The sequence below is a fragment of the Neltuma alba genome, unplaced genomic scaffold, assembly GCF_004799145.2.
Source record: "Neltuma alba isolate B1F8T4 unplaced genomic scaffold, ASM479914v2 tig00011509_pilon, whole genome shotgun sequence".
Taxonomy (NCBI): Eukaryota; Viridiplantae; Streptophyta; class Magnoliopsida; order Fabales; family Fabaceae; genus Neltuma; species Neltuma alba.
Window position 1 is genome coordinate 22,707 of NW_021636177.1, and position 23,028 is coordinate 45,734.

The window sequence follows — 23,028 nt, forward strand, 5'->3', positions numbered from 1 at the left end:
TGGTATTTCAGGAAATAAGTATACATTTGAAGCATATTTATTAATCCAACTAATTTTAACTACATTTCTTGATCCGTGAGTAGTTGTTTGTCTCTTATGAAAAGGACCAGAGGGAGTATTAGGTTTTCCTCTAATAGATATATAACAATGAGGAGGATAAGACATACACCCTAAGAAAAGCCCCAAAATAACTGGTATTAACAGGAAACCCCAAAATAACTGGTATTAACGGAAAAAGTAATGAGTCCATTAACATAGAATTTTTTTTATCCCTCTTTGTATATTTGATAAAATATCTCCCTTGACCAAAGTAAAGGTGAAAAAAGCAGTCTTATCCCATGAAAGATCTATGAATAATGAAGTATTCTTGAAATCACAATTGTTTTCTCATACCAAACATGCCAAATATCAGTATAACCTGCTAGTTCCTGCAAAGTTGGGGGGTGTGTGTGTGTTGAGGGGGGTGTGCATTGTTGCCTTAATTTTTTCTTTTATTATTATTTCTTTATTATCAACAAATTCCCCCTTTGCATGGCAAAAAATCCTTTTTTTTTTTTTTTAAAGTGCTCTAAAATTTTCTCTTTTTCTCAGCTGTGATATGCTACATTTTCTTTTCCTGCCAAAAGCTTTTATCAATCTCTCAACTTGATTTTTGGTGTGTTAGGAAGTCATAGACCAATGTGAATTAGTGGGATGTAGCATGCATGATTTTTTGTCATCATTCTCACTCGGACCGCAGCTATTCCATTTTCCTAAACTGCTGCTTTTAGTTGTTTACCTTTTATTGTCTTCATGATGGAAATATACATAGGTTTTCCGTTTAGTTGTGCAGTCATATGATTCCTCTTGATATGGAATGGAATGATTGCCATGCTACTTTTGGATCTCTTAAGATCATATTTGAGGTGCAAACTTGATTTATTTATTGCTTTGGTCAGGATGGGACATAAAAATTGCTCGCATCCGTCAATTACAAATAGCATTGGACTACTTGAAATTTGATGAGATAGAGAGGTAAGCTCAAATTTGGCTATTGCATGCTCGACTTATATTTCATGCTCAATGAAATGGCAGTCTTTTAATTGAATGAATCTTGCACTGACGTTTGAGGGTTGTTGCTCATGGTATCTTGAGGGGAATATGTCAGAGAAGGTTTTGTATTCTTATGAGGAGATATATCTACTTAATATTTTGTCATTACTTAAAGGAAACACCATCCTCATCGCAAGACTTATCTTCTAATACTGAATAGTTGTGTTGATCTTATTTGAGATTATTATACATTGATGAATGCAGGGTGTTTTGTATGTTTGTTCTGTGTATTGATTCTTGAGGATTGGAGCAAATTTGCGATTGTCTGAGATGGATTACATTGGTTAATTGCTACTTTTATATGAGATGGATTATGTTGAGGTTTTTAAAGTATTTGTGTTTTTTATGGCAAATATTATCTAATGAAATTCACTTTCCAGTTTTACCTTTTAACAGATCTCTGGAAATGCTTGCGGATGTGAATATCGCGGATGAAGGCATTGTGAGGTTGCTTTTTGCTGCTGTTCATCTTATGCTTAACAAAAGTGGCAATGATAGTGAAACTTCTGCTGCTTCTAGGTAGACCTATTCTTTCATTCTGTCTCTTTGTTGTATTTTGAGTTCTTGAGCATTTTGGAAGAAAATTATAAACATGATACCCACTACTTGGAGGAGAAAATTATGCCCCACTCATACCTGCATGCGGAAGCATATGTGCTTACCCGCACATATAAAGGGGAAATGGATTTGGTTGAATGCTGAAAATATTTTCTTCTATGACGCCTTTCTTGTGTAAAAGAGTCTTGTACCACTAGGATTTAGCTTCTGGCTTGCTTATTTGGCTAGCTATGTTGTTGTTGTTATTACTTATTTTTTTGCTTTTGAAGAACTTAGAAAATTTTCCAGAGTACTTTTCAGTGCAAGAATTTAGTAGATAGTTGCTCTTATTTTGGAATCTACAATGGGAAGAACTGTTGAAATTAATATACTACTTTAATGATCAGTAACAACAGTAGATGACTACATGTAAATGGGATGAATAACGCTCCTGATTGTGCACTTGTGGCAGCCATAGTTCTTTCTGAGTCTATTTATTTATTCTTTTTGTTCATCATTAAAATTAACTACTTCAAATTCCTTAAAAAGGCACGTAACATTAAATTGCCTGATGTTTTATTACAATTGAGTAATTAAAAACTGTTTTTTAACTCCCCAAGCAATGTCTGGAGTTCGAATGTTGATAGAAGAAACCACATTGGGAGAGCTTACTCCCCAATCGGGGATTGACTTGACTCAAATTCAGATTAGTTCGTAGGATTGGATATCAGATGGTTTGTCACCCAAAAAAAAAAAAGCAAAAAAAAAAAAAAAAAACTGGTTAAATCAAGTGACTTTGTTTTTATGCTGGCATGGATGAGCATACTGAAGTCGGAAAATCTTAAATTCTATCCAATGGTTAACCAAGCTCACTTTTGAGTGTTGATTGAGCCCCTTTCTAAAATGGCCCTCAGTTACTTCTATTTGACGTCAAAATGGGAATTCTTACTTGTCAATTTCGATTTTATTATTGTTGATATGTAAATATTCTATGCGAGCATCATTGGATCATATATGTCCTGCTTGAACACTGGTTGATTTCAAAGTTTAAGGCAAACATGCATATCTTTTCATGAAAGATATTGTGTAGTTTGTGTGTATTTGTTAAATGAACTTTTAACTGTAGTCATCTCTAGCATGAATTTGTTTCAATTCCAGATGTTTATAAACTGATGCAATTGGATGATGATATGTTTGTAACTGGTGTACACTGTCCACTCATGTCCCTAGCTATTCAACTCATGCATGTCAAGAGAGGAAATAAAAGCTCCTATGTGATTCTCAGTGATTTTGTATAACATTTATGATTTTTGGTGATGAGATTATATCAGCTTGCTATTTACTCAACCACTTAAATGGTTCTTTATTGGTTTATTGGACTCCTTGTGCCTTTTGCTTATGTCATCAGCAATAACCATGAAAGAGAGAGAAGAAAAATCGTTCCTTATGACACAAGCTATGGATAGCATGCTTAATAATTTTTTTTCCTGTTAGATCTGGATTATTATAAGACATTTATGTGGTTAACATCTTTAGGCTGCTTGCGCTGGCTTCTTGCTTTGCAACCAAGATGCTGCGTAAATATGGGCTGCTGCAACATAAGAGAGATTCATTCATGATGGAGGGGTTTAACCAGTCTGGATTACTTTCTCTTCCCCCTATTGAGCCAGATAATCTGCAGACTGAAGTGGATTTTGCTCGAAAACTTCGTGAGATGGCTCATTTCTTGGAGATAATCCGAAATCTGCAACGTAGACTTAGGTCAAAATTTCAAAGGGCCAATCAAGGATTGGTATGATGCTTCACAGTTCTGCTTATTGGATTAGTACATGTCTTGTTTCCATTGTTTGTGTGATTGTGTTTCTTGAATCCTTCCTGACAGTTATTGCTAAAACAGGTTGATAGTGGGGATAAATCACCTTCAATGAGTGGAGACATGTTGCAGGAGGAATCTCCACTTTTGTTTCTTCCATCAGGTTCGATGACATTGGATTTATTGAACCAACATGAACGTTCTTTTCCGCTTCCTGCATCAGGCAGTGATGATGCTGAGAATCTTACTTCAATGCCTGTGGATTTTAAGTCACATACGGTCATGGAAGAATTTAGCGAAGCATCTCCTTTTGTTCCTTTACAAGAAATCACAGAAAAGAAGATTCTGCCGGTGGAAAATCCAAAAGATATGATGGCTCGTTGGAAGATTGATAATTTAGACCTTAAGACTGTGGTTAAAGATGCTCTACTCTCTGGCCGTCTTCCTTTGGCGGTTCTTCAATTGCATCTTCATCGTTCAGAAGATTTGGTCACTGACAAAGATCCTCATGATACTTTTACTGAAGTTCATGAAATTGGCAGAGCTATTGCTTATGAATTATTTTTGAAGGTAATGTACCATACCTACTGGCTTATTTGTCACATTAAAATAAAAATGACTTATTAGAGGATTTAGGAAATAATTTTCTTCAAAACACAATCATGTGATAAAACAGGGTGAAATTGAACTCGCTGTTGCAACACTCCAAAGACTTGGAGAGAACATTGAATCCTGTCTCAAGCAACTGTTGTTTGGCACAGTAAGTAGATCTCTTCGAGCCCAGGTTGCTGAGGAAATGAAAAGATATGGTTATTTAGGACCGTATGAGTGGAAGATTTTAGAAGAGATGTCACTCGTTGAGGTATGTTGAATTCACTTGTCTTATTTATTGGTCAAATATGGTGTGTTTTAAGTCCTTGCCAGAGGAATTTTCTTGAGCTAAGACGTGTAAGCTTGCTTCTCTGTGCATGTCTGAGAAGAGTCTCTATCCCAGCAGTAGCTTCTGGAAAACATATCATTGCCGGCAGAATGAAACCAGTGTTCCATCAAACTCTGTTTTGCCAGTAGAAAATGGATTATTCCTCCTGCATGTACATGACAACTTTATAATTGAGTGTGGTGAGATAGACGGAATTGTCTCGGATTCATGGATAAAAATGAGTGGAACTTCCTCTACTCTGGACGTTGATGAAGATGATGCTCATGTTGGGTATTGGGCTGCTGCTGCTGTCTGGTTTGATGCCTGGGATCAAAAAACTGTTGATCGTGTAAGTTGCTTCTGTCTCTTTCTTTCCTCCTTGTGTGTATGAGTGTTTGTGTCAATGTTATGAAACTTGGACTAGACCGAATTGAGAGCTGATACCTAGTCCGGTCTAGAATACTCACAGAACAGAGTTCCTAGATGTTGGATCTCTTACGAAGAAAGAAAAGAAGAAACTGGTGGTACTAGTAAGAGTTCCTAGACGTTGGGTCTCTTATGATGTACAAGTTTTTTTTTTTTTAAATGAATTTTAATGTACAAGTTCTGCTGAATGTTCAGGGATCAACATACTTGTGCCTTTTTAGAAATTTGCATTTGATATGCTTTCTTAATGCTGAAGTCCTCTGATCTCTGTTCGTTTCTTTATATTTGAACACTCTACTTGTATCTGTGTAGGATTTATTTGTGGATGCCCAAGCTTTTTTTATTTCAACTTCAAATCATTTTTCAAGCTGAATTAGATATCTATTCAGTGGATTGTATATCCTTCTAGAGACAGATGTCTTCCCCCCCCCCCCCCCAAAAAAACAAAAAAAGTATGAGGAGTCCACTTTTGTTATCCATATATCTCTTTTGCAGATGATATTGGGCCAATCTTTTTCTTCGGACATATCTGTGCTGTGGGAATCGCAGCTTGAATACCATGCCTGCCGTGATAATTGGAAGGAAGTCTCTAGATTGCTTGGCATGATGCCTGCATCTGTTCTATCTGCTGGGAGCCTTCAACTCAATTTGGATGCTTTACATCCTACCTCATCTTCAGGATTTAATGTGAAGCCTCCTAACTATGGAAGTTTCTTATGCTCTCTTGAAGAATTGGATTCTGTATGCATGGAAGTTTCAGATGTCCAAATATATAAAATTTCACCCAATATGTGTTCTGTGTGGTTGAGGATGCTCATGCAGGAGAAGCTTGCTGAAAGATTTATCTTCCTGAAGGAATATTGGGAAGGAACAATGGAGATGGTATCTCTTTTGGCTCGTTCAGGCTTCATATCTGGCAGAGATAAGAGGACCTTGGAGGACGATTGTTTGGAAACTTCATCAGACAAAGATGGAACACTTCAGGCTTTGCATAAAGTGATTGTACATCACTGTGCACAATATAACTTGCCAAACCTTCTAGATCTTTACCTTGACCAACATGATTTGGTCCTGGATAATGATTCACTTTTTTCGATACTGGAATCTACAGTAAGTTTCTGTTCATTAAACTTATTGTTCTTTATTTAATATATTAGGATTAGGATAATTTGTACTTGGTCTTTATATATCCAAATCAATTTTCTGTTAGCTTTTGATAACTGAAGCTGGTTCTCTTCGTTTGAATCTTTTGGGGATTTTTTTTTTTTTGGCAAAAGTGCATCCATAGTTCTTTAACTTCACACAAAGTTTCATTTTGGTGCCTTAATTTTATAAAATGTTTTTTCAGCCCTTTAATCCTAGCGCTTTTAACAAAAAAATGCTGGCATTGAGATTTTAAATGTTGATAATACATTCTTAAATGCTACATATTAAGTTTAATTTTCAAAAATAATAATGATTGGCACGAGAATCATCATTTTAGGGTAATGGTGTCAGGGTTAGGGGAAAAAAATTAAGGGCCCAAACTAAAACATTATATAAAGTTAGAGGACCAAAGGTGGACTCTTGCCTTCCCCCCCCCCCCCAAAATTTATTTTGTCCATGACAATAGTTACGCAAGTAAGCAACAATTGGAGTCAACCTTAGTTGGCACCATAAACTTTGCACTTAATATTTGAACTGTGAATGAAGGGCTTTATTAATCAACTTCTGTTGGTATAAGATGCTTTGGTGCTCTGGGCATTGTTGTAGTATCCCTTTTCCCTTTGTTATTGCTTGGTACAACTTAAGGTCTTGACATCTTTATATGTAATATTTAGCATTACATTGAATAGAAAGTAGTTATCTGTTAGATCATGGGATTTGAAATAATTGTGAGATTTATTATGCTGATCTGGTATGATTTAGGAGACAACATAATCTGGATAAATTTCCAAATGCATAATATTAATTGAATGGTAGATCTTGGTAAAAAAAATAATACATCCTCTCCCAATTAATTCCGGAGTTAGTGCAGCACTCTGATACTCCCCTACATTTCTGAAGTTTGGGCATATGGTGCCTAGGATTTGTTGACTTTTAATCGTATTTTGGAGCTGGAACTGCATGCTGCTATTTTCCGTTGCTCCATTCAGTCTATTTATTTGTACATTCTCCTTACACTTTGTACAACTGAGCTGTGCATTTGATGAATGAAAATAATTAATTTTTTTTTATTATCAATGTCTTCTTTGCTGGAAGTCATTTTTCGAATTAAAGTTATATTCTGAGATATTCATCAGATGGTAACTCTGAAAATTTCAGATATTTGTTTATAGGTCCGGAATGAATTATTGTAATTGAAGAAGTTCAAACTAAATTGTAGATATTTGTGTATACAGGTGCTAAGTTTTGCAGAGATTTGTTTGTTGTGATGAAATTTCTTCTTCTGTGCTTATGCCTGTTGTTTGCTTGTTTTATAATGTTGCATTTTGACAGGCTGACTGTCAATGGGCAAGATGGCTACTCTTATCTAGGGTTAAGGGACATGAATATGAGGCCTCTCTTGCCAATGCTCGAGAAATAATGTCACGCCATTCTGTTCCTAGAAGTGACCTCAGTGTTCTGGAGCTAGATGAAATAATTCGTACTGTTGATGACATTGCTGAAGGAGGGGGAGAAATGGCAGCTCTGGCAACCCTGATGCATGCTTCTGTTCCAATTCAAAGTTGCTTGAATAGTGGTGGTGTAAATAGGCATAGTAATTCCTCTGCCCAGTGCACCTTGGAGAATCTTAAGCCAACTCTTCAGCGGTTTCCCACATTGTGGCGCACACTAATAGGAGCATGTCTTGGAGAAGGCACAATGAGTTCTTTGGTCCCTAAAGCAAAGACGGGTTAGCAATTAGCCTTGATTACTGGTTGAGCTGCTTAAACTAACCTTTTTGCTTCATATTTTTCCTAATGAATAGCTTAATTTGCAATTTGGCTATGTAGCTCTATCAAACTATCTAAGTTGGCGTGATGAAATTTTCTTCTCTACTGGACGTGATACTTCACTTCTGCAGATGCTTCCGTGCTGGTTTCCTAAGGCTGTGCGAAGATTGATACAACTTTATGTTCAGGTCTGCTTTGTTTTACTCCTTGAATAACTGTATTCCTTCATATGCTCTCTCTTAATTTAGTTCAAAGTAACCTGTAGCTTTTTTTAAAGATACTTTATGCCTAAGATGTCGTGTTATGACAGCTTCATTGCTGATCTCTCCTTTTCTAATTTTGTTTATTTGAGTGTCTTTCTGCATATATTTAAATATGTGCAGTTACATGCTCATACTGATGCTTAGTTATGTATTGCTTTATTTTGGCTCACCATGTGAAATTTGAGCGCTATGCTATTATCTAGTTTGCACGCCATTTCTGGATGCTCAGCATACGCATGATAGCACTGATGAACATTGTTTCTATGTACATGTGCATTCCTAGTCATGGAGTTTTCAACTTTTCATGATGTTACAGGGTCCTCTGGGATGCCAATCATTTTTAGGATTTCCCCCCGGGGAGACTGTGTCACACGGAGACATAGATTTATTTATCAATGGTGATGTGCATACTGAGATAAGTGCCATCTCCTGGGAAGCAACTATCCAAAGACACATTGAAGAAGAACTATATAATTCTGTATTTGAGGTATGGAAATTAATTTGATTACTTGTTCTTTTATGTTTTATTTCTAGAGAGGGATTTCTTTCCCTTTCTTCTCTTATACTGTTGGTGGTGTCGGGCGTTTCTCATACTTGCACCTAAGGTTGGCTGGTTTTCCATGTAACTTATATTCTCCATCGTTGGTATGCCTTGGTTTTTTGGCAATTTGCACAAAAGCCTCGCTTGTTTTCATGTTTTGGAACCACCAAGTTGAGCCCCTTTCGCAGAAATAGCTGATGAGTCAGAAATTGTGGTGTGATGAGGAGTGCCCAGGTTCAGCTTCTTCATACTTTCCTCCTCTTGACAGCCAATAACGCTTCTTTAAAGGAAGGGAAAAAATTCACGCTTTGAATGTGATCCATGTGAATGTCAATCTCAGTGTTCATCCTAAAGCCAAACTGTATGAAAGAAGGATTAGCGGTCAGTGGTCATGGTCCAGCCCCAATACCATGTGGATTTTGGAGAATTTACAGAAGAAACTATGAAGAATCCATTGCAGTTGTTCTCCAATGGCTAAAAGAACCTGTATATTAGGGCAAGCTAGCCCTTATAGTGGGACAAGAAGGCACCTACTCTTACCCTAAAAACGTATCATATGTAGTTTTGAAAAATAACTAAACAGAGGCACAATAAAAAAGTTGAAATCTAGCTAGACAGAAAAAGGAAACAAATAAGAAAAATAATGTGCCAAACAAAAAAGGCCTGTCTGAATCTTGAAGGTGAAAAATGCCAAACACTGACAACTTTAATAATTAGTTCTCTCTCTCTCTCTCTCTCTCATGTGCATGCACACAATTCTGTTGGAAAAAAGTGCTAAGGACCATGTTTTATTTGTTTTATCTGCTTAGATGTATGATTGCAATTTTAGTGGAATTAATGTCGCAATCTAATTTCTTTTCTAGATCAAAAATATTATGAGGTCAGAGGATTTGTTAGGAGTAATGAGTTCAAAGCATTATGGGATTGAACTGTTTATGCTGTACTTTTGTGCATGTAGTTTGAATGAGCTATTTACTTTTTTGAAGGCAGTGTTTCCCCTTGATCTATCATGGATGGACCTGTCTTTATGGCCTGTTTGATATTCTTTTGCTGGGGCTTTTTTTTGGATGTATTGTCGTTACATGCGCAGAGGCTTTTTCTCCTTCTCCCCAGTGTTCTTGGGAGGATATCTTATTCTCCTCTAGTAGATCTAGTGTACTCTTGAGCTTCTTTGTGTGTCTTTTATGGCTCTTTGGTGTTTATATCATTCTCTCTCGTTATGCCTATTGTTTCTTTTTAACATGCATTCTCTTTTATTTGTTATAAAAATTTCAGGAAACAGGGCTTCGGCTTGAGCACCATTTGCATCGTGGACGTCCGCTGGCAGCTTTCAACCAAATTCTTATAACTAGAGTTCAACAATTAAAGTCTGGAGGGGGAGCCAGTGCTTCAACAAATGGGCAAACAAATATTCAATCTGATGTTCAGACACTTCTTTCACCGCTCTCTCAAAGTGAAGAGGATCTCCTTTTGCCGGTGAGGGTTGTTTTATTTTTTATATGCATATGAAATGAGAAATGAAAGATGTACTTGAAACAATGAAATGCACTAAGAAGACGTCTAACAATCTTACGTGGTAAATTTTAAAATTTTTTGTTGAATTCTCAGATTTTGCCCCTTGCTGTTATGCATTTTGAGGATTCTATGCTGGTTGCTTCATGTGCTTTTCTTCTGGAGCTATGTGGTTTGTCTGCTAGTATGTTGGATGTTGACATTGCTGCTCTAAAACGGATTTCTTCTTTCTACAAGTCAAGCGAACATAATGACAATCTCAGACAATTATCAGCTAAGGGTTCTATTTTCCATGCGATATCCCATGAAGGAGATGTAACAAAATCTCTTGCCCGAGCTCTAGCTGATGAATATATGCACAAGGGTTCTCTTGAAATTTCCAATAAAGCTGGAGGTCCAAGTAAACAACCTTCTCGAGCCCTTATGCTTGTTCTACACCATTTGGAAAAGGCAAGCATTCCAAGAGTGGTTGATGGAAATTCATGTGGGTCTTGGCTTTTGAGCGGCAATGGTGATGGATTTGAGTTGAGGTCACAACAGAAGTCTGCTAGTCAGCACTGGAGTTTGGTTACAAATTTTTGTAGGATGCATCTGCTTCCATTAAGTACAAAGTACCTTGCGATGCTAGCTAGAGATAATGACTGGGTATCCTTTTGCCTCCCTTATTTGTATTCTAGAAAATGTTTATTAGTAGCACAAGCTCTAACTGTATGTTGTGCATTGCTTCTATCAGATTGGATTCTTGTCTGAAGCTCAGACTGGGGGATATTCATATGACGCAGTATTCCAAGTGGTGAGTATTATTTAATATTCTAATTTTCTTGCTAAGTGTAAGGTGCATAAACCATTTTTTATGGAAATTACTCCACTTGGTAAACCATTTGTTGTTGCTGATGTCAGGCATCGAAGGAATTTAGTGATCCACGCCTCAGACTTCATATGTTGACAGTTCTGAGAGGAATGCAGTTAAAGAAAAAGGCAAGTTCTTCATGCTCAGATACTCTGGAGAAAGGCTGTGAGCCAACCTCGCCTGATGAAAACATATGCGTTCCTGTGGAACTGTTCCAAATACTGGCAGAGTGTGAAAAGCAAAAAAGTCCTGGAGAGGTTCTCTTGATGAAAGCAAAAGAACTCTGCTGGTCTATATTGGCAATGATTGCTTCATGCTTCCCTGATGTCTCTCCATTGACATGCCTTGCAGTTTGGTTGGAAATTACTGCAGCAAGGTGACTCGAACTCTCTTCATGTGAATGATGTTTTAATGATAGACTTCTGGTTAAGATTTTGATTCCCTGTAGTATTAAGCATTAAGTTGTTCATATAATGAAGTCATGTACGGATGTAATGCTTCAATCATAGATATTCACTCATTGGCTTGTTTTTGCTTCTTATTTTGTGGACAGAGAAACTTCTTCTATCAAGGTGAACGATATTGCTTCTCAGATTGCAGATAATGTTGGAGCTGCTGTAGATGCAACTAATGCCCTGCCAGCAGGGGATAGAATGCTTACATTTCACTATAACAGGCGGAGTCCTAAACGTCGACGGTTAATAGCACCTATTTCACCAAATTCATCAGCTTCTGCAATTTCTAACATCTCAGGTGCTTCTATGGGTGAAAAGATATTTGATTCCCAAGGTATGTCAAGTGAGAAAAAGGAAAAAGTGGAAGATTCTAGATCCACCAATGTTCCAAGTGATTCCGAAGAAGGTCCTGCAGCTCTTTCTAAGATGGTTGCAGTGCTTTGTGAACAACGGTTATTTTTACCTTTGCTAAGGGCGTTTGAGATGTTCCTTCCATCATGTCCCCTGTTGCCATTCATACGTGCTCTTCAGGTAGGTGGGCTGAATTGAAATCCATCCTTTTCATTTACTCATGTATACATCAGGCTGGTGGCACTGCTTTCTTTTTACAGCTATCATTGGAAACAAGATGTCACTATTCATGAGCTAACATACTATTGTGGCTAAGTGCTGTCAAAATTATTTGTGTATTCTAGATCCTACATCTGTTTGTTGTGTTTGAAGTGGTATTTTTCTACATATAATTACTAGAAACTAGGTTTATATATATGTATTTAGATATATAAGACAGAGAAATTTGCCTTCATTTCTCTTGCTGACTTTGTGCCTTATTTCTTGGGATTCTAGTGGCAAACTTGTTGCTACAGTCCCTATAAATAGCCTTCCATTTCATTCAAATGAGTGCGGCTATTCTAAGCTTTTATTATTCTCTAAAATCCTATGTGGTATTAAAGCTCCCGTCTTGTATGCTCTGTTTAACCCAACTTAACCAAGCTATGGCCATCCAAGTCAAGGAGGAATAAGCCTCACATGAAGTTGCTGCATTGACCAGCAACTTCATGGAGAACAAAAAGGGAGTCAAGTGCCCCTTCAATGTATCCAGGAGGCTCTGGTCGATTGACACTTAGATTTGGCTGTTCTCCTTTTCCACACTGCCTTCTGTAGCTGTCCTGCATGTGAGGAGCTGGCATGTAACATGCCATCTTCCAATAAATATTATCATCTTGATCGAGTTTCTTGGCATTGTTCAATTTGATTGTAGCTTCAATTTTAATGAGGATCTCATGTTGAAATATATATTTTTTCAGGCATTTTCTCAAATGCGCCTATCTGAAGCTTCAGCACATTTGGGCTCCTTCTCTCTGAGGATCAAGGAAGAACCTACACACTTACAGGCTGATATAGGAAGAGAAGGGAAAATTGGGACGTCATGGATCAGTTCTACTGCTTCAAAAGCTGCTGATGCTGTGCTTTCAACTTGCCCCTCTCCTTATGAAAAAAGATGCTTACTGCAACTTCTTGCTGCTATTGACTTTGGGGATGGTGGATATGCATCAGTCTACTATAGAAAATGCTATTGGAAAATTAATTTAGCTGAGCCTTTGCTCTGTAAGAATGATGAGCTGCAATTAGGAAACGAAGCTTCAGATGATGTTTCACTCTTGTATGCACTAGAAAAGAATAGACACTGGGAGGGGGCGAGGAACTGGGCCAGACAATTGGAGGCCAGTGGTGGACAATTAAAATCTGCCATGAATCATGTTACTGAATCTCAGGTAATGAATAAAGCTGTCAGCCTGTTTTTGATTGAGAAGATTCTTTTGACTGTAGCTTCAACTAATGCAAAATCTTGAACTCAAATATGAAATTATGAAGAGTAAACTTGTGTAGATCGATGCCAATACTATTTAATTTCTTCCTTAATTTTTGCAGTTGATATGACATCAGATGTGTGATTTAGCTTTTTTGCATAAATTTTTCTACAGACCAGGAAAATTTTGATCTGTCTAATTTCATCTACCTAAACCTAATTTACAGTGGTGGGCACAGATAATATTGTTGTCTTTTCAATACAGACGCCTTGGGAGGGATTTTGGAGATTGCAAGTCTTTGGAAGGATGTGTTATGCGATTATTAAATGTTTGGACACTACGTTTTCCCTATCTGATTCTATGTTGATCAGAATTGTGGGATTCCTAATGACCCTATGAAATGATTTTCTCTGTGGTTCTTACAAACTTTCTATTGAAGAGATTGGTAGAAATAGATCTTAATGTTGTAATTGTAAATGTTATAAACTCCCTGATAATGACCTGATTGACTCTTTAGTGCTTACTTTGTTATCATAAAATATTTAGAAGATCCATTATTGCTTGATGCACTTTAGCATAATTTAGTGCTACGGTCACTGTAATGCAAATTTGGCACACTTGAACATGGCATTTGATCTTTGGCCATTAAAAAAAAAAGTCATTTGATTAGGTTTATTGTAGTTTACGAGCACTCGGGAAGTCTCCAAAAGTTTAGAATTTTAGTTTTATTAGCCTTTACTGTAAATCTAAAATCTGGTCTAGAAAGAAGTGGTTGAATTCATTCTCCAGCATGTCATGTGATTGCATGTTCTTGTGCTCTGAGGTCTTGCAATAATATCAGTAATTATATTCTGAACACATCTGCTAAACTTCTTTTCTTTTCTTTTAAATGTTAGGCTGAATCTATGGTAACTGAATGGAAGGAGTTCCTTTGGGATGTGCCTGAGGAGAGAGCGGCTCTCTGGGCCCACTGCCACACACTATTCATCAGATATTCCTTCCCTGCTCTTCAAGTGCGTTAGATCTATAGTGGGGCTAATGTTTATGAATTATGTATGTTACTTTGCTTTATTGTAAGTTGATCTCTTTCATAATGATTGCAGGCTGGGTTATTTTTCCTTAGACATGCAGAAGCTGTTGAAAGAGATGTTCCAGCATGGGAGCTTCATGAACTTTTGTTGCTATCGCTGCAATGGCTTAGTGGGATGATAAGCCTATCTAACCCGTATGAACACATATAAAATTATTTGTTTAATCTTGAGACATCTTTACTTATCTCTATTGTTAAAATTTTCAGAGTCTGTCCGTTGCACCTTCTGCGTGAAATTGAGACGAAAGTATGGCTCTTAGCAGTCGAGTCAGAGACTCAGATGAAGAGTGAAGGAGACTACACTATTTCCACCAGGGACACTGTTAACAAGAATGATACCAATATTATTGACCGTACTGCAAGTATAATTGCAAAGATGGACAATCATATAAGTACAATGAGGAATAGAACTGTTGACAAATACGAGTCCAAAGAAAACAACCCTGTTTCTTACAAGAATCAAGCAGTTGATGCTGGGTTTTCAACTGCTTTTACTGGAAGTACAAAGACAAAAAGGAGGACCAAGGGGTACTTGCCATCAAGACGTCAACCTCTGGAATCAGGGGATAAGTCATCGGATACTGATGATGGCTCTGGTCCTTTGAGTTTTAAAAATGAGTTGCAGTTGCAAGAAGAAAACCTTAAGGTGGAAATGTCTTTTTCTAGGTGGGAGGAAAGGGTTGGAGCAGCAGAGCTAGAAAGGGCCGTGCTTTCTTTGTTGGAATTTGGGCAAATAACCGCTGCCAAGCAACTGCAATATAAGCTGTCTCCTGGACAAATACCATCTGAATTCAGACTCGTTGATGCAGCCTTGAAGCTTGCTGCTATCTCAACTCCTCCTTGCAATGTATCCATGTCAATGCTTGATGAAGAAGTGCTTTCTGTTTTGCAGTCATATGATATACTGAGAGACCAGCATAATGTTGATCCGCTGCAGGTCACCTCTTATATTCCTAGTTCCTCTGTACTGTGGTGCATGCTAGGATGTTAGTAGTTGTGTTTTGTTTCTTTATTATTGATACGATCTCTGTATGAATACTGTTTTATAAACATCTGATGTTAGATATTGGAGAGTTTGGTGGCGGTTTTTCCTGAAGGAAGTGGACGAGGGCTGTCTAAGAGAATAATAGCAGTTATAAAAGCTGCAAACAAGTTGGGCATCTCGTTTTTTGAGGCATTCGACAAGCAACCAATTGAACTACTACAGCTGCTTTCTCTTAAAGCACAGGAGTCCTTTGAGGAGGCAAGCCTCCTGGTGCAGACTCATTTAATGCCAGCCGCAAGTATTGCTCAAATACTGGCAGAATCTTTCCTGAAGGTATATTTCTTCTTTCTTTGTTTTTTCAATATTAGCTAGTATTTTCTTCACTGGTATGGCATGATAAATGTTTTATATCTTTTCATGGATGGGTTTGTGAGTTGGGAAGCTAAATTGACTGATGAATTTATCCGATTTGTTAATTGGTGTCTTCAGGGCATTTATTCCTTACTTGACATGTTGGTTTTACTGATGCTGTGTTAGGCAAGGGCGTTCCTAGACAAGTTTGTGAAGCTGATCATGGTTCCTTTTGCTATAACTAACACTGGTTCTCTGATGATGTGCTTTATATACATTGTCCAGGGGTTGCTGGCTGCCCATCGTGGAGGCTATATGGATTCTCAAAAGGAGGAAGAAGGGCCGGCTCCACTACTTTGGAGGTTTTCAGATTTCTTGAAATGGGCTGAACTTTGCCCATCTGAACCTGAAATTGGACATGCTTTAATGCGCTTGGTGATTACTGGACAAGAAATTCCACACGCCTGTGAGGTATCATATCAACAGTTGTTAGTTGGATATGTTTATCCTCATGCACTGCACATTTATATGCATGCGTGCGTGCACACAGTGAAAGCATTGTTTTGTTGTGATTTGTAACTGTGAGAGGAGTAATCTCAATTGATCAAATGACCACCTAAAGTAGTCACATAAGTTGATTTTTTTTCACTCCATACCATTCTAGCTTATATGAGGACGACATTTACTTATCTAGCTTTGCTATGTCCCCTATACATATAATCAGTTGGCAGACCATTCTTTTGCACTGCTGTGGTTTCCATCCTTGTCTGTTTAAAGAGTAACCTTTGTAAAGGTGCAACTATTTGAGACATTTATCTTTGCAATTTTGCCAGACCATCTCCTTGTTTGTAGTTAAAGATGTTTTTCTTCCATGAAAATGGCATTACAGGTTGAGCTTCTTATTCTGTCTCACCACTTCTACAAATCATCCGCTTGCCTAGATGGAGTTGATGTTCTTGTAGCCCTTGCTGCAACCAGGGTTGACTCTTATGTGTTGGAGGGTGATTTTCCGTGTTTGGCTCGCCTGATAACAGGAGTTGGAAACTTTTATGCTCTTAATTTTATTCTTGGTATTCTTATAGAAAATGGTCAATTGGATCTTCTTCTTCAGAAGTATTCTGCCGCTGCAGCCACAAATTCGGGCACTGCTGAGGCTATCAGAGGATTTAGAATGGCTGTTCTGACATCTCTAAAGCATTTCAACCCTAATGACCTCGATGCCTTTGCTATGGTTTGTTTAATGTTTGTCATTTCTAGTATTAAACTATTGGCAAGTTTGTCTATGGTAGCTTGTAGAAAAGTATGTAGATAAAATTGTGCTTCTGGGATGCAATTTATTTTTTCTGAGACAAGAACTTTGATCATTCCAAAAATAAACCTCTTCATTTCAACTAGTGTGGGTTTCCACATTATTCACAGTTCATGTTATGAGTAGTGCAGCTTATTAGAATTTTTATATTATATATAGGTTGGTCTGGTTTCTAGCACGTTTGGTGGCCATGGAGGTCAATATTAGAAAGTTCGTTTTTTTAGGGGTTATTGAAATGCTCTTAGCCAATGCACTTCATATCAAATTTATCAACACATGCTGTTGTATATTCTATCTATACATGTTATTAGCTTTTCTAAAGAATGGCCGAAAAGTAGACAAATTTCTTTTGCGGTTTTGGCTATTAGGTTGGAAAGTTGTTCTCCTCTATCCTCTTGTTGCTGTTTCTCTGTTCCTTCAGTTAGTGATGCTTAACGTCTAGAATTTTGGGCCCATCTCTGGGGCGGTTATATTAAAACGTGGTATTTTCTATTCATCATTGTTTATGTTCTTCACAGGTGTACAACCATTTTGACATGAAGCATGAGACAGCCGCACTTTTAGAGTCACGTGCCGAGCAATCATGTGAACAGTGGTTCCATCGCTATGACAAGGACCAGAATGGAGACTTGCTGGATGCCATGCGGTATTTCATTGAAGCTGCTGAAGTTCACTCTTCCATTGATGCTGGCAATAAAACTCGCAGGGCTTGTGCTCAGGCTTCCCTCCTGTCTCTTCAAATTCGAATGCCAGATTTTCAGTGGCTTTATCTGTCAGAAACGAATGCTAGAAGGGCATTGGTCGAGCAATCTCGATTCCAGGAAGCTTTAATTGTAGCTGAAGCTTATGGCCTTAACCAGCCGGGTGAGTGGGCATTGGTACTTTGGAACCAGATGCTCAAACCTGAAGTGATGGAAGAGTTTGTTGCCGAATTTGTTGCTGTGTTACCTCTTCCACCTTCGATGCTAACTGAACTAGCTAGATTCTGTAGAGCTGAAGTGGCTGCCAGAGGAGACCAATCTCAATTCTCAGTTTGGCTCACTGGAGGAGGGTTGCCTGCTGAATGGGCCAAGTATTTAGGAAGATCATTCAGGTGCTTACTGAAGCGGACGAGGGATTTGAGGTTGCGGCTTCAGTTGAGTACCGTGGCAACCGGATTTGGGGATGTCATTAACGCATGCATGAAGGAAATGGATAAGGTACCCGACAGCGCAGCGCCATTACTGCTGAGGAAAGGTCATGGTGGAGCTTACCTTCCTTTAATGTGAGGCAGTTTCTACCATGGATCATGGCAGCTATTGTGCTTTATCACAAGGGTCAACTTCATCGAGCTCGAAAGTGGTTCCGGACTTTGACCTGCGCGTGAAGAGTAGAAAAGAGATTTGTTATTGCAAATCACAGTGATTGGTTCCGGTTGTTGTTCGGTTAGTTCGTTGTTGATAATTTAGGAAGTTGAGTTTTTGGACGAGCAAAATCCCTCGTGGTTATTCAGTAGGTCAACTATGTAGCTCATTAAGTTTTATTGATTTCTTCAGCTCTCTTTCTTTCTCCCTCTCGGTTTTTTGGGTTGGGGAGGGAGGTTTTACAAGATTAGTTCCTTCTTCTTCTTCTATTGATTGCTGTCAGTTCTTTTAGGTTAGGAGAATCACGAACGTTCCATTATTTCTTCCCCTTTATTTTTTTTCTCCTCGGAGTCGGAGGTGTATAGTTGTTCCTGTACATTATCAGATTCAATTTGTCGTGTTATATATGATGCATAATGGTTGTGGCTTGTACTTGGTCACTGATATATATCAGCACAATTTCCTTGCTTGTCTGTGTCACTGCTTTTAAGATTCGCAGCTGCCGAAGGTAATAGTTCGAGCTTTTATTGGTTCAATTGTGATCGAACAATGTTGAACCCAATTGTGAATAATTTATATTCATTCAAAATTCCTTATTAGTAACTTGGAAGAAGTCAACAAATAATTCATTTTCATAGTATCCATGAACAATAATAATCCTGTACGGGAATTATGTATTGTATATAATATTAAAAATTATCCCAAAAACTAGGCAATATATATGCACATGTACTTTTCCAATCCTTAACGTAAAACCTAATTGTTGAGTTGATTTTAATCCTAAATATAAAATTTATTTATCATATTTATCAATTTTCTCTAAATTAACTCTGTAGAATATTAAAAAAGATGATTATGGTATCTTAGAAAAAACATGTCATATTTCTTATAATTAACTAACTTATCCAACTTTTTTAATCTAATTAATTAAATAGGTATTATATTAATGACTGGAGGAGTGTGTGTGTGTGTGTATATATATATATATCTTCATCGTCAGGCCAATGTAACCAACATGACTAAGAAGCAAACTAAAATGCCTCCAAAATGCTTCACTGGTTGAATCATCACTCCAGCACTACTCACTATTTCTATAGGGAACAAACAAGTCCCTTGTGATGGATCTTGTTTCACAATAGTGGCCATTCCTTTAAAATCACAAGCTTCAGCGTCCTGATCTCTGGCTTGAAAAAACTGGTTAAAAGCATACGACGCTTTCCCTTTCAGGTCCAAATTCATACACGAACAATTCACCCCTAAACTAGTACAATCTGAGTTTTCACAAGCATACCCTAATGTATCTTCCAATGCAGTTTCGTCCCCCACATTACTACTCACCACACACCATTGTCGTTCTTGATACTTCACCCCTTTTGCTCCCTCAGGCCATTGATCTTCCCCTTCACCTGAAAAATCTATTCGAAACTTGGGTCTTCCGTCGTACCGGAAAATTCCCCAGTGACGCTCGAAGTTCCCCGGTGCTATACTCTTCAAATCTTCGTCAAAAAGTGAGAATAAGTACATTTCTATAGGCCCAGGATGAAGTGGGGTTCCTGTTTTATCCGCCATCTTCTTCAGAAGCCCTTTGTAGAATCTCTGTGCGTTGCTAGGGTTTGCATTTCCAGTTACATCCCCATCTGTTGGCCACCCTACTTCACCTACTTGGATGCTTAAGTTTGGAAACCCTACTTTTTTCAGTGCGTAAATAAGAGTGTCGAAGTTTGCGTCGAACACGTTTGTGTATTGAACGTTGTTGTCGCTGATTGGTTGGGCATTATCGTCGAAGTAGGCGAAGTTATCAGGGAAACCTGCGACTTGGTAGAGACTAAGGAAAGGGTATATGTTGACCATGAAGGGTGATTTGTTGTCGTTGAGGAAACTCACTATCTTTTTCATCTCGTCGGAGATGTCGTCGCGGAATTGTCCGTCCGACGGCTTGTTGGAAGAAGATTGGTAAACATCGGCGTTCATGGGTGTAGTTACCTTCACTGTGTCTGCGTGGCCAGCCTTCTCTAAAGCGTTCTGAATATTCACCATTGCTGGATATGTCAGCGTCACGTAGCTTCCATTGTAACTTGTGAGGAAAGCTTCATTCCCAACAGCTACGTATCTGAAATGACCAAAGAATTATAAGTTAAACATATTTTTGTATATATTTAGAGAGTGATATATCTATATATGTATGCATGCATGTATGTATGTTTGGATTATATGGTTTAGATCAATCTACGTGTGTGCCTGCCATTAATAATGAAATCAATCAAATGTGTTATATATGTAGGAAGAGAAAATCCAAATTTTTTTATGGATGAAATTGTAATACTATCACCGGTCCTTAATATAAGACTTCGTTTGAGTTTTATTTCGGTCCTAATTATAAGACCCCAATCCACTTTGTCTATCATATTTATGCATTTTTTCAAGATAATCCATTTAATAATGGTAGTTCTAGCCAATAAACTTGATTAGCAAGGCTATTTTAAGAAAGACAATACTTATTTATTACAAATAATTAACTTAACTTATTTTCTTAATCTCTCAAATTAATCAATTAACTCTTATAATTAGGACTGGAAGTAGTATAATCTTTTACATCTATTATTTCTTTATTTCCTGTCTAAGGCTAATTTTAATTACATTGAGTTATTAACGTGCCTTAATATTTGTTATATCCTTAACGACCACAATATCAATGTCGTCACATACAAAAAGAATTTGTTCAATAATTTCATTGTCTATTCTAATTTCAGTGGGGCTTTGAAAAATGGTATCAATCTGTGTCAATATTTTTCCAATCACTCTATAAAACTAACGTCTTACAAAATTTTTCATTACCTGGGTTGTATTACACCAACTTTAGTTGTATAAATTTTTTTAAAAAAAATTATAAAGTGGCCATTTTAGAGACATATTTTTATTACGAAATTTATAGCCGAACCTGCTACTCGAGACGATTTTTCTAAGAAAATTGAAAAAGGACATGCGGAAAACTGGTCATGTTGATATGGATATCAAGTCATCAACATTCACATTGATAAATAATATAATTTTCATGATATAAGATTTGGATGACTTTTCCGAATAGAGAGTAAATATATATATAATTAAAGCATGGAAAATGGTATATATAAAAAATAATATAATCCATACCTGATATTGACCCCGCCATCATGAAGATGCTTGGTGACATTTTCTTTGACCCAATGTTCAGCATGTTTGCTACTACGAGCAATTTCATGCAACTGATCATTGGGAATTCCAACAATGACATCTATGTCCGTCCCAGAAAGTGCACTCACAGTCCAGGAATCTGCATCAAACAGCTTCACCTTCTCTATCTCATTATCCTTCAACAACTGAACCACAATTCCTGGCTCCAATGGATGAGAAGCCAGAGCCCCCCAGTTCACACCCAGGCCTGCCATCGATGATGATTCTCCACATTGGCAATATTGTGCCAATATAATAACAACAACAATAATTAGCAGAAAACACAGGCTACGCATATCAAGAACAGGATGATCGATGATTATTAATTCCCCAGCTAGCTAGCTAGATTAGATCGATGATGATGATGATGATTACTTTGAGTTTTGGTTAGTGATGTCTACGTGGAGGGCTCTTTTTTTTTTTTTCTGGGTCAAACTAATAACTGAAAATGGTGATATATGTATTTATATGTGAGTAGGCAATATCGGAGAGAATCGTGGGTTTTTGGACACGTCTTGAGATTATTGAGGTTTATTAGTTTCAAAACTGTCTTAATAAAGCATATAGGAGACTACAGTGAGCAGCGTTAATTCATTTGTTATTAATAGGTTTGTGCACTTTTTTAGAAGGAAGGAAAAAAGTTGTCAACTTTAATTTGACAAGTGTTTAATGTATACTTTAGCCCGCAAAATTCTCACCCATTCCCTATTATAAAGGGAAAATCAGAATGAAACACCTAGTGTAAATGATATTTATAAGAGAGGATCAAAATTTATAAATTATTTTTAAAAATCGACACAACTGTTAATGGAAATAAAAATTATATAATTTTAGGAAAACTCAGAATCTTTTATAATTTATTGTATATATTAAAGAAAGGTTATACAATATCTAGAAAATTTTGAAAATAGACCATTTTAAACAATTCAAAAAAGTTTTTGTAATTTATTTTTATTTTAGAATAAATTTATGTGAGTTGTAAAAATAAAAAATGCATGTAATATTAATGTAGTTAAAAAGGATGTCTAGATATATATATATTTTTATATGCAAAAGGGGTGGTCATTCTTTTTATTACCTCTACAGGCTAATACTTGTGTGTAAGTCAAAAAACTTGTTTTCGATGAAAATTTCGACATAATCAATAAAATCTATAATAAATCATAATATATAGAAATCGTAATAATGTTTTTTTTTATATTTTATGGGGAATAAAGCTTCTTTAACATATTAATATACTAATTACTAAGATTAGATAGAAAATTTCACTTCTAAATTGGCCTATTTTACTATGGAATAATTTTGGTAGGGATATGTCCCTTTGTTATAATATTTTTTAGTGGAATATAATTTCTTTCGTTTTTCTTAATTTTTTAGTATTTACTTTATGTTTACATTGATATATATATATATATATAGAGATATAGAGGATAATGTCCAATGTCGTCTCAGAAGTTATCAATTAAGAGTTGTAGTTCCTGAAAGTTTTTTTAAAAGCAATGTTGTCCCAGGAGTGTTAAAAACGTAATAATATCAGCCCACCGTTAGTAAGTTAATTTTGACTGTCAGTTGACCGATTTTGTTGAGTTAGCTTTGACACATAGGA

General features: G+C 37.0%; 2 protein-coding genes and 1 long non-coding RNA gene across 6 annotated transcripts in view; 1 reads left to right on the top strand and 2 right to left on the bottom strand.

The window, feature by feature from the left end:
• LOC114714559 (uncharacterized) overlaps window positions 1-4,012 on the bottom strand; it is a 19,258-nt gene extending 15,246 nt beyond the window's left edge. Inside the window, exon 1 of the long non-coding RNA XR_003737459.1 lies at window positions 3,941-4,012. This is a non-coding gene — a long non-coding RNA (uncharacterized LOC114714559). The remainder of the gene's footprint in view (window positions 1-3,940) is intronic.
• The window catches only part of LOC114714558 (uncharacterized), a 22,360-nt gene extending 3,675 nt beyond the window's left edge, over window positions 1-18,685 (top strand). For 2 of the 4 annotated variants that reach the window (XM_028899312.1, XM_028899310.1), the window contains 23 exons: window positions 939-1,014; window positions 1,489-1,611; window positions 3,166-3,421; window positions 3,527-4,012; window positions 4,119-4,304; window positions 4,423-4,710; window positions 5,283-5,897; window positions 7,266-7,662; window positions 7,763-7,890; window positions 8,282-8,452; window positions 9,782-9,982; window positions 10,115-10,663; window positions 10,752-10,811; window positions 10,919-11,244; window positions 11,422-11,854; window positions 12,631-13,098; window positions 14,031-14,147; window positions 14,238-14,359; window positions 14,432-15,161; window positions 15,288-15,542; window positions 15,846-16,031; window positions 16,450-16,791; window positions 17,388-18,137. In XM_028899312.1, the coding sequence (XP_028755145.1) occupies window positions 939-1,014; window positions 1,489-1,611; window positions 3,166-3,421; window positions 3,527-4,012; window positions 4,119-4,304; window positions 4,423-4,710; window positions 5,283-5,897; window positions 7,266-7,662; window positions 7,763-7,890; window positions 8,282-8,452; window positions 9,782-9,982; window positions 10,115-10,663; window positions 10,752-10,811; window positions 10,919-11,244; window positions 11,422-11,854; window positions 12,631-13,098; window positions 14,031-14,147; window positions 14,238-14,359; window positions 14,432-15,161; window positions 15,288-15,542; window positions 15,846-16,031; window positions 16,450-16,791; window positions 17,388-18,137 (7,265 nt within the window). Of the gene's footprint in view, window positions 1-938; window positions 1,015-1,488; window positions 1,612-3,165; window positions 3,422-3,526; window positions 4,013-4,118; window positions 4,305-4,422; window positions 4,711-5,282; window positions 5,898-7,265; window positions 7,663-7,762; window positions 7,891-8,281; window positions 8,453-9,781; window positions 9,983-10,114; window positions 10,664-10,751; window positions 10,812-10,918; window positions 11,245-11,421; window positions 11,855-12,630; window positions 13,099-14,030; window positions 14,148-14,237; window positions 14,360-14,431; window positions 15,162-15,287; window positions 15,543-15,845; window positions 16,032-16,284; window positions 16,354-16,449; window positions 16,792-17,387 lie in introns of those variants that run through there. The other 2 variants (XM_028899313.1, XM_028899311.1) reach the window with 2 other exon arrangements.
• A 523-nt stretch (window positions 18,686-19,208) lies between these two features.
• Window positions 19,209-21,718, bottom strand: LOC114714511 (glucan endo-1,3-beta-glucosidase 8-like). The gene is made up of 2 exons (XM_028899252.1): window positions 21,363-21,718; window positions 19,209-20,322 (listed from the first exon to the last, which is right to left on the bottom strand). The coding sequence occupies exons 1-2, from the start codon at window positions 21,716-21,718 to the stop codon at window positions 19,209-19,211; spliced, it is 1,470 nt and encodes a 489-aa protein (XP_028755085.1).
• Window positions 21,719-23,028: the final 1,310 nt, after the last annotated feature.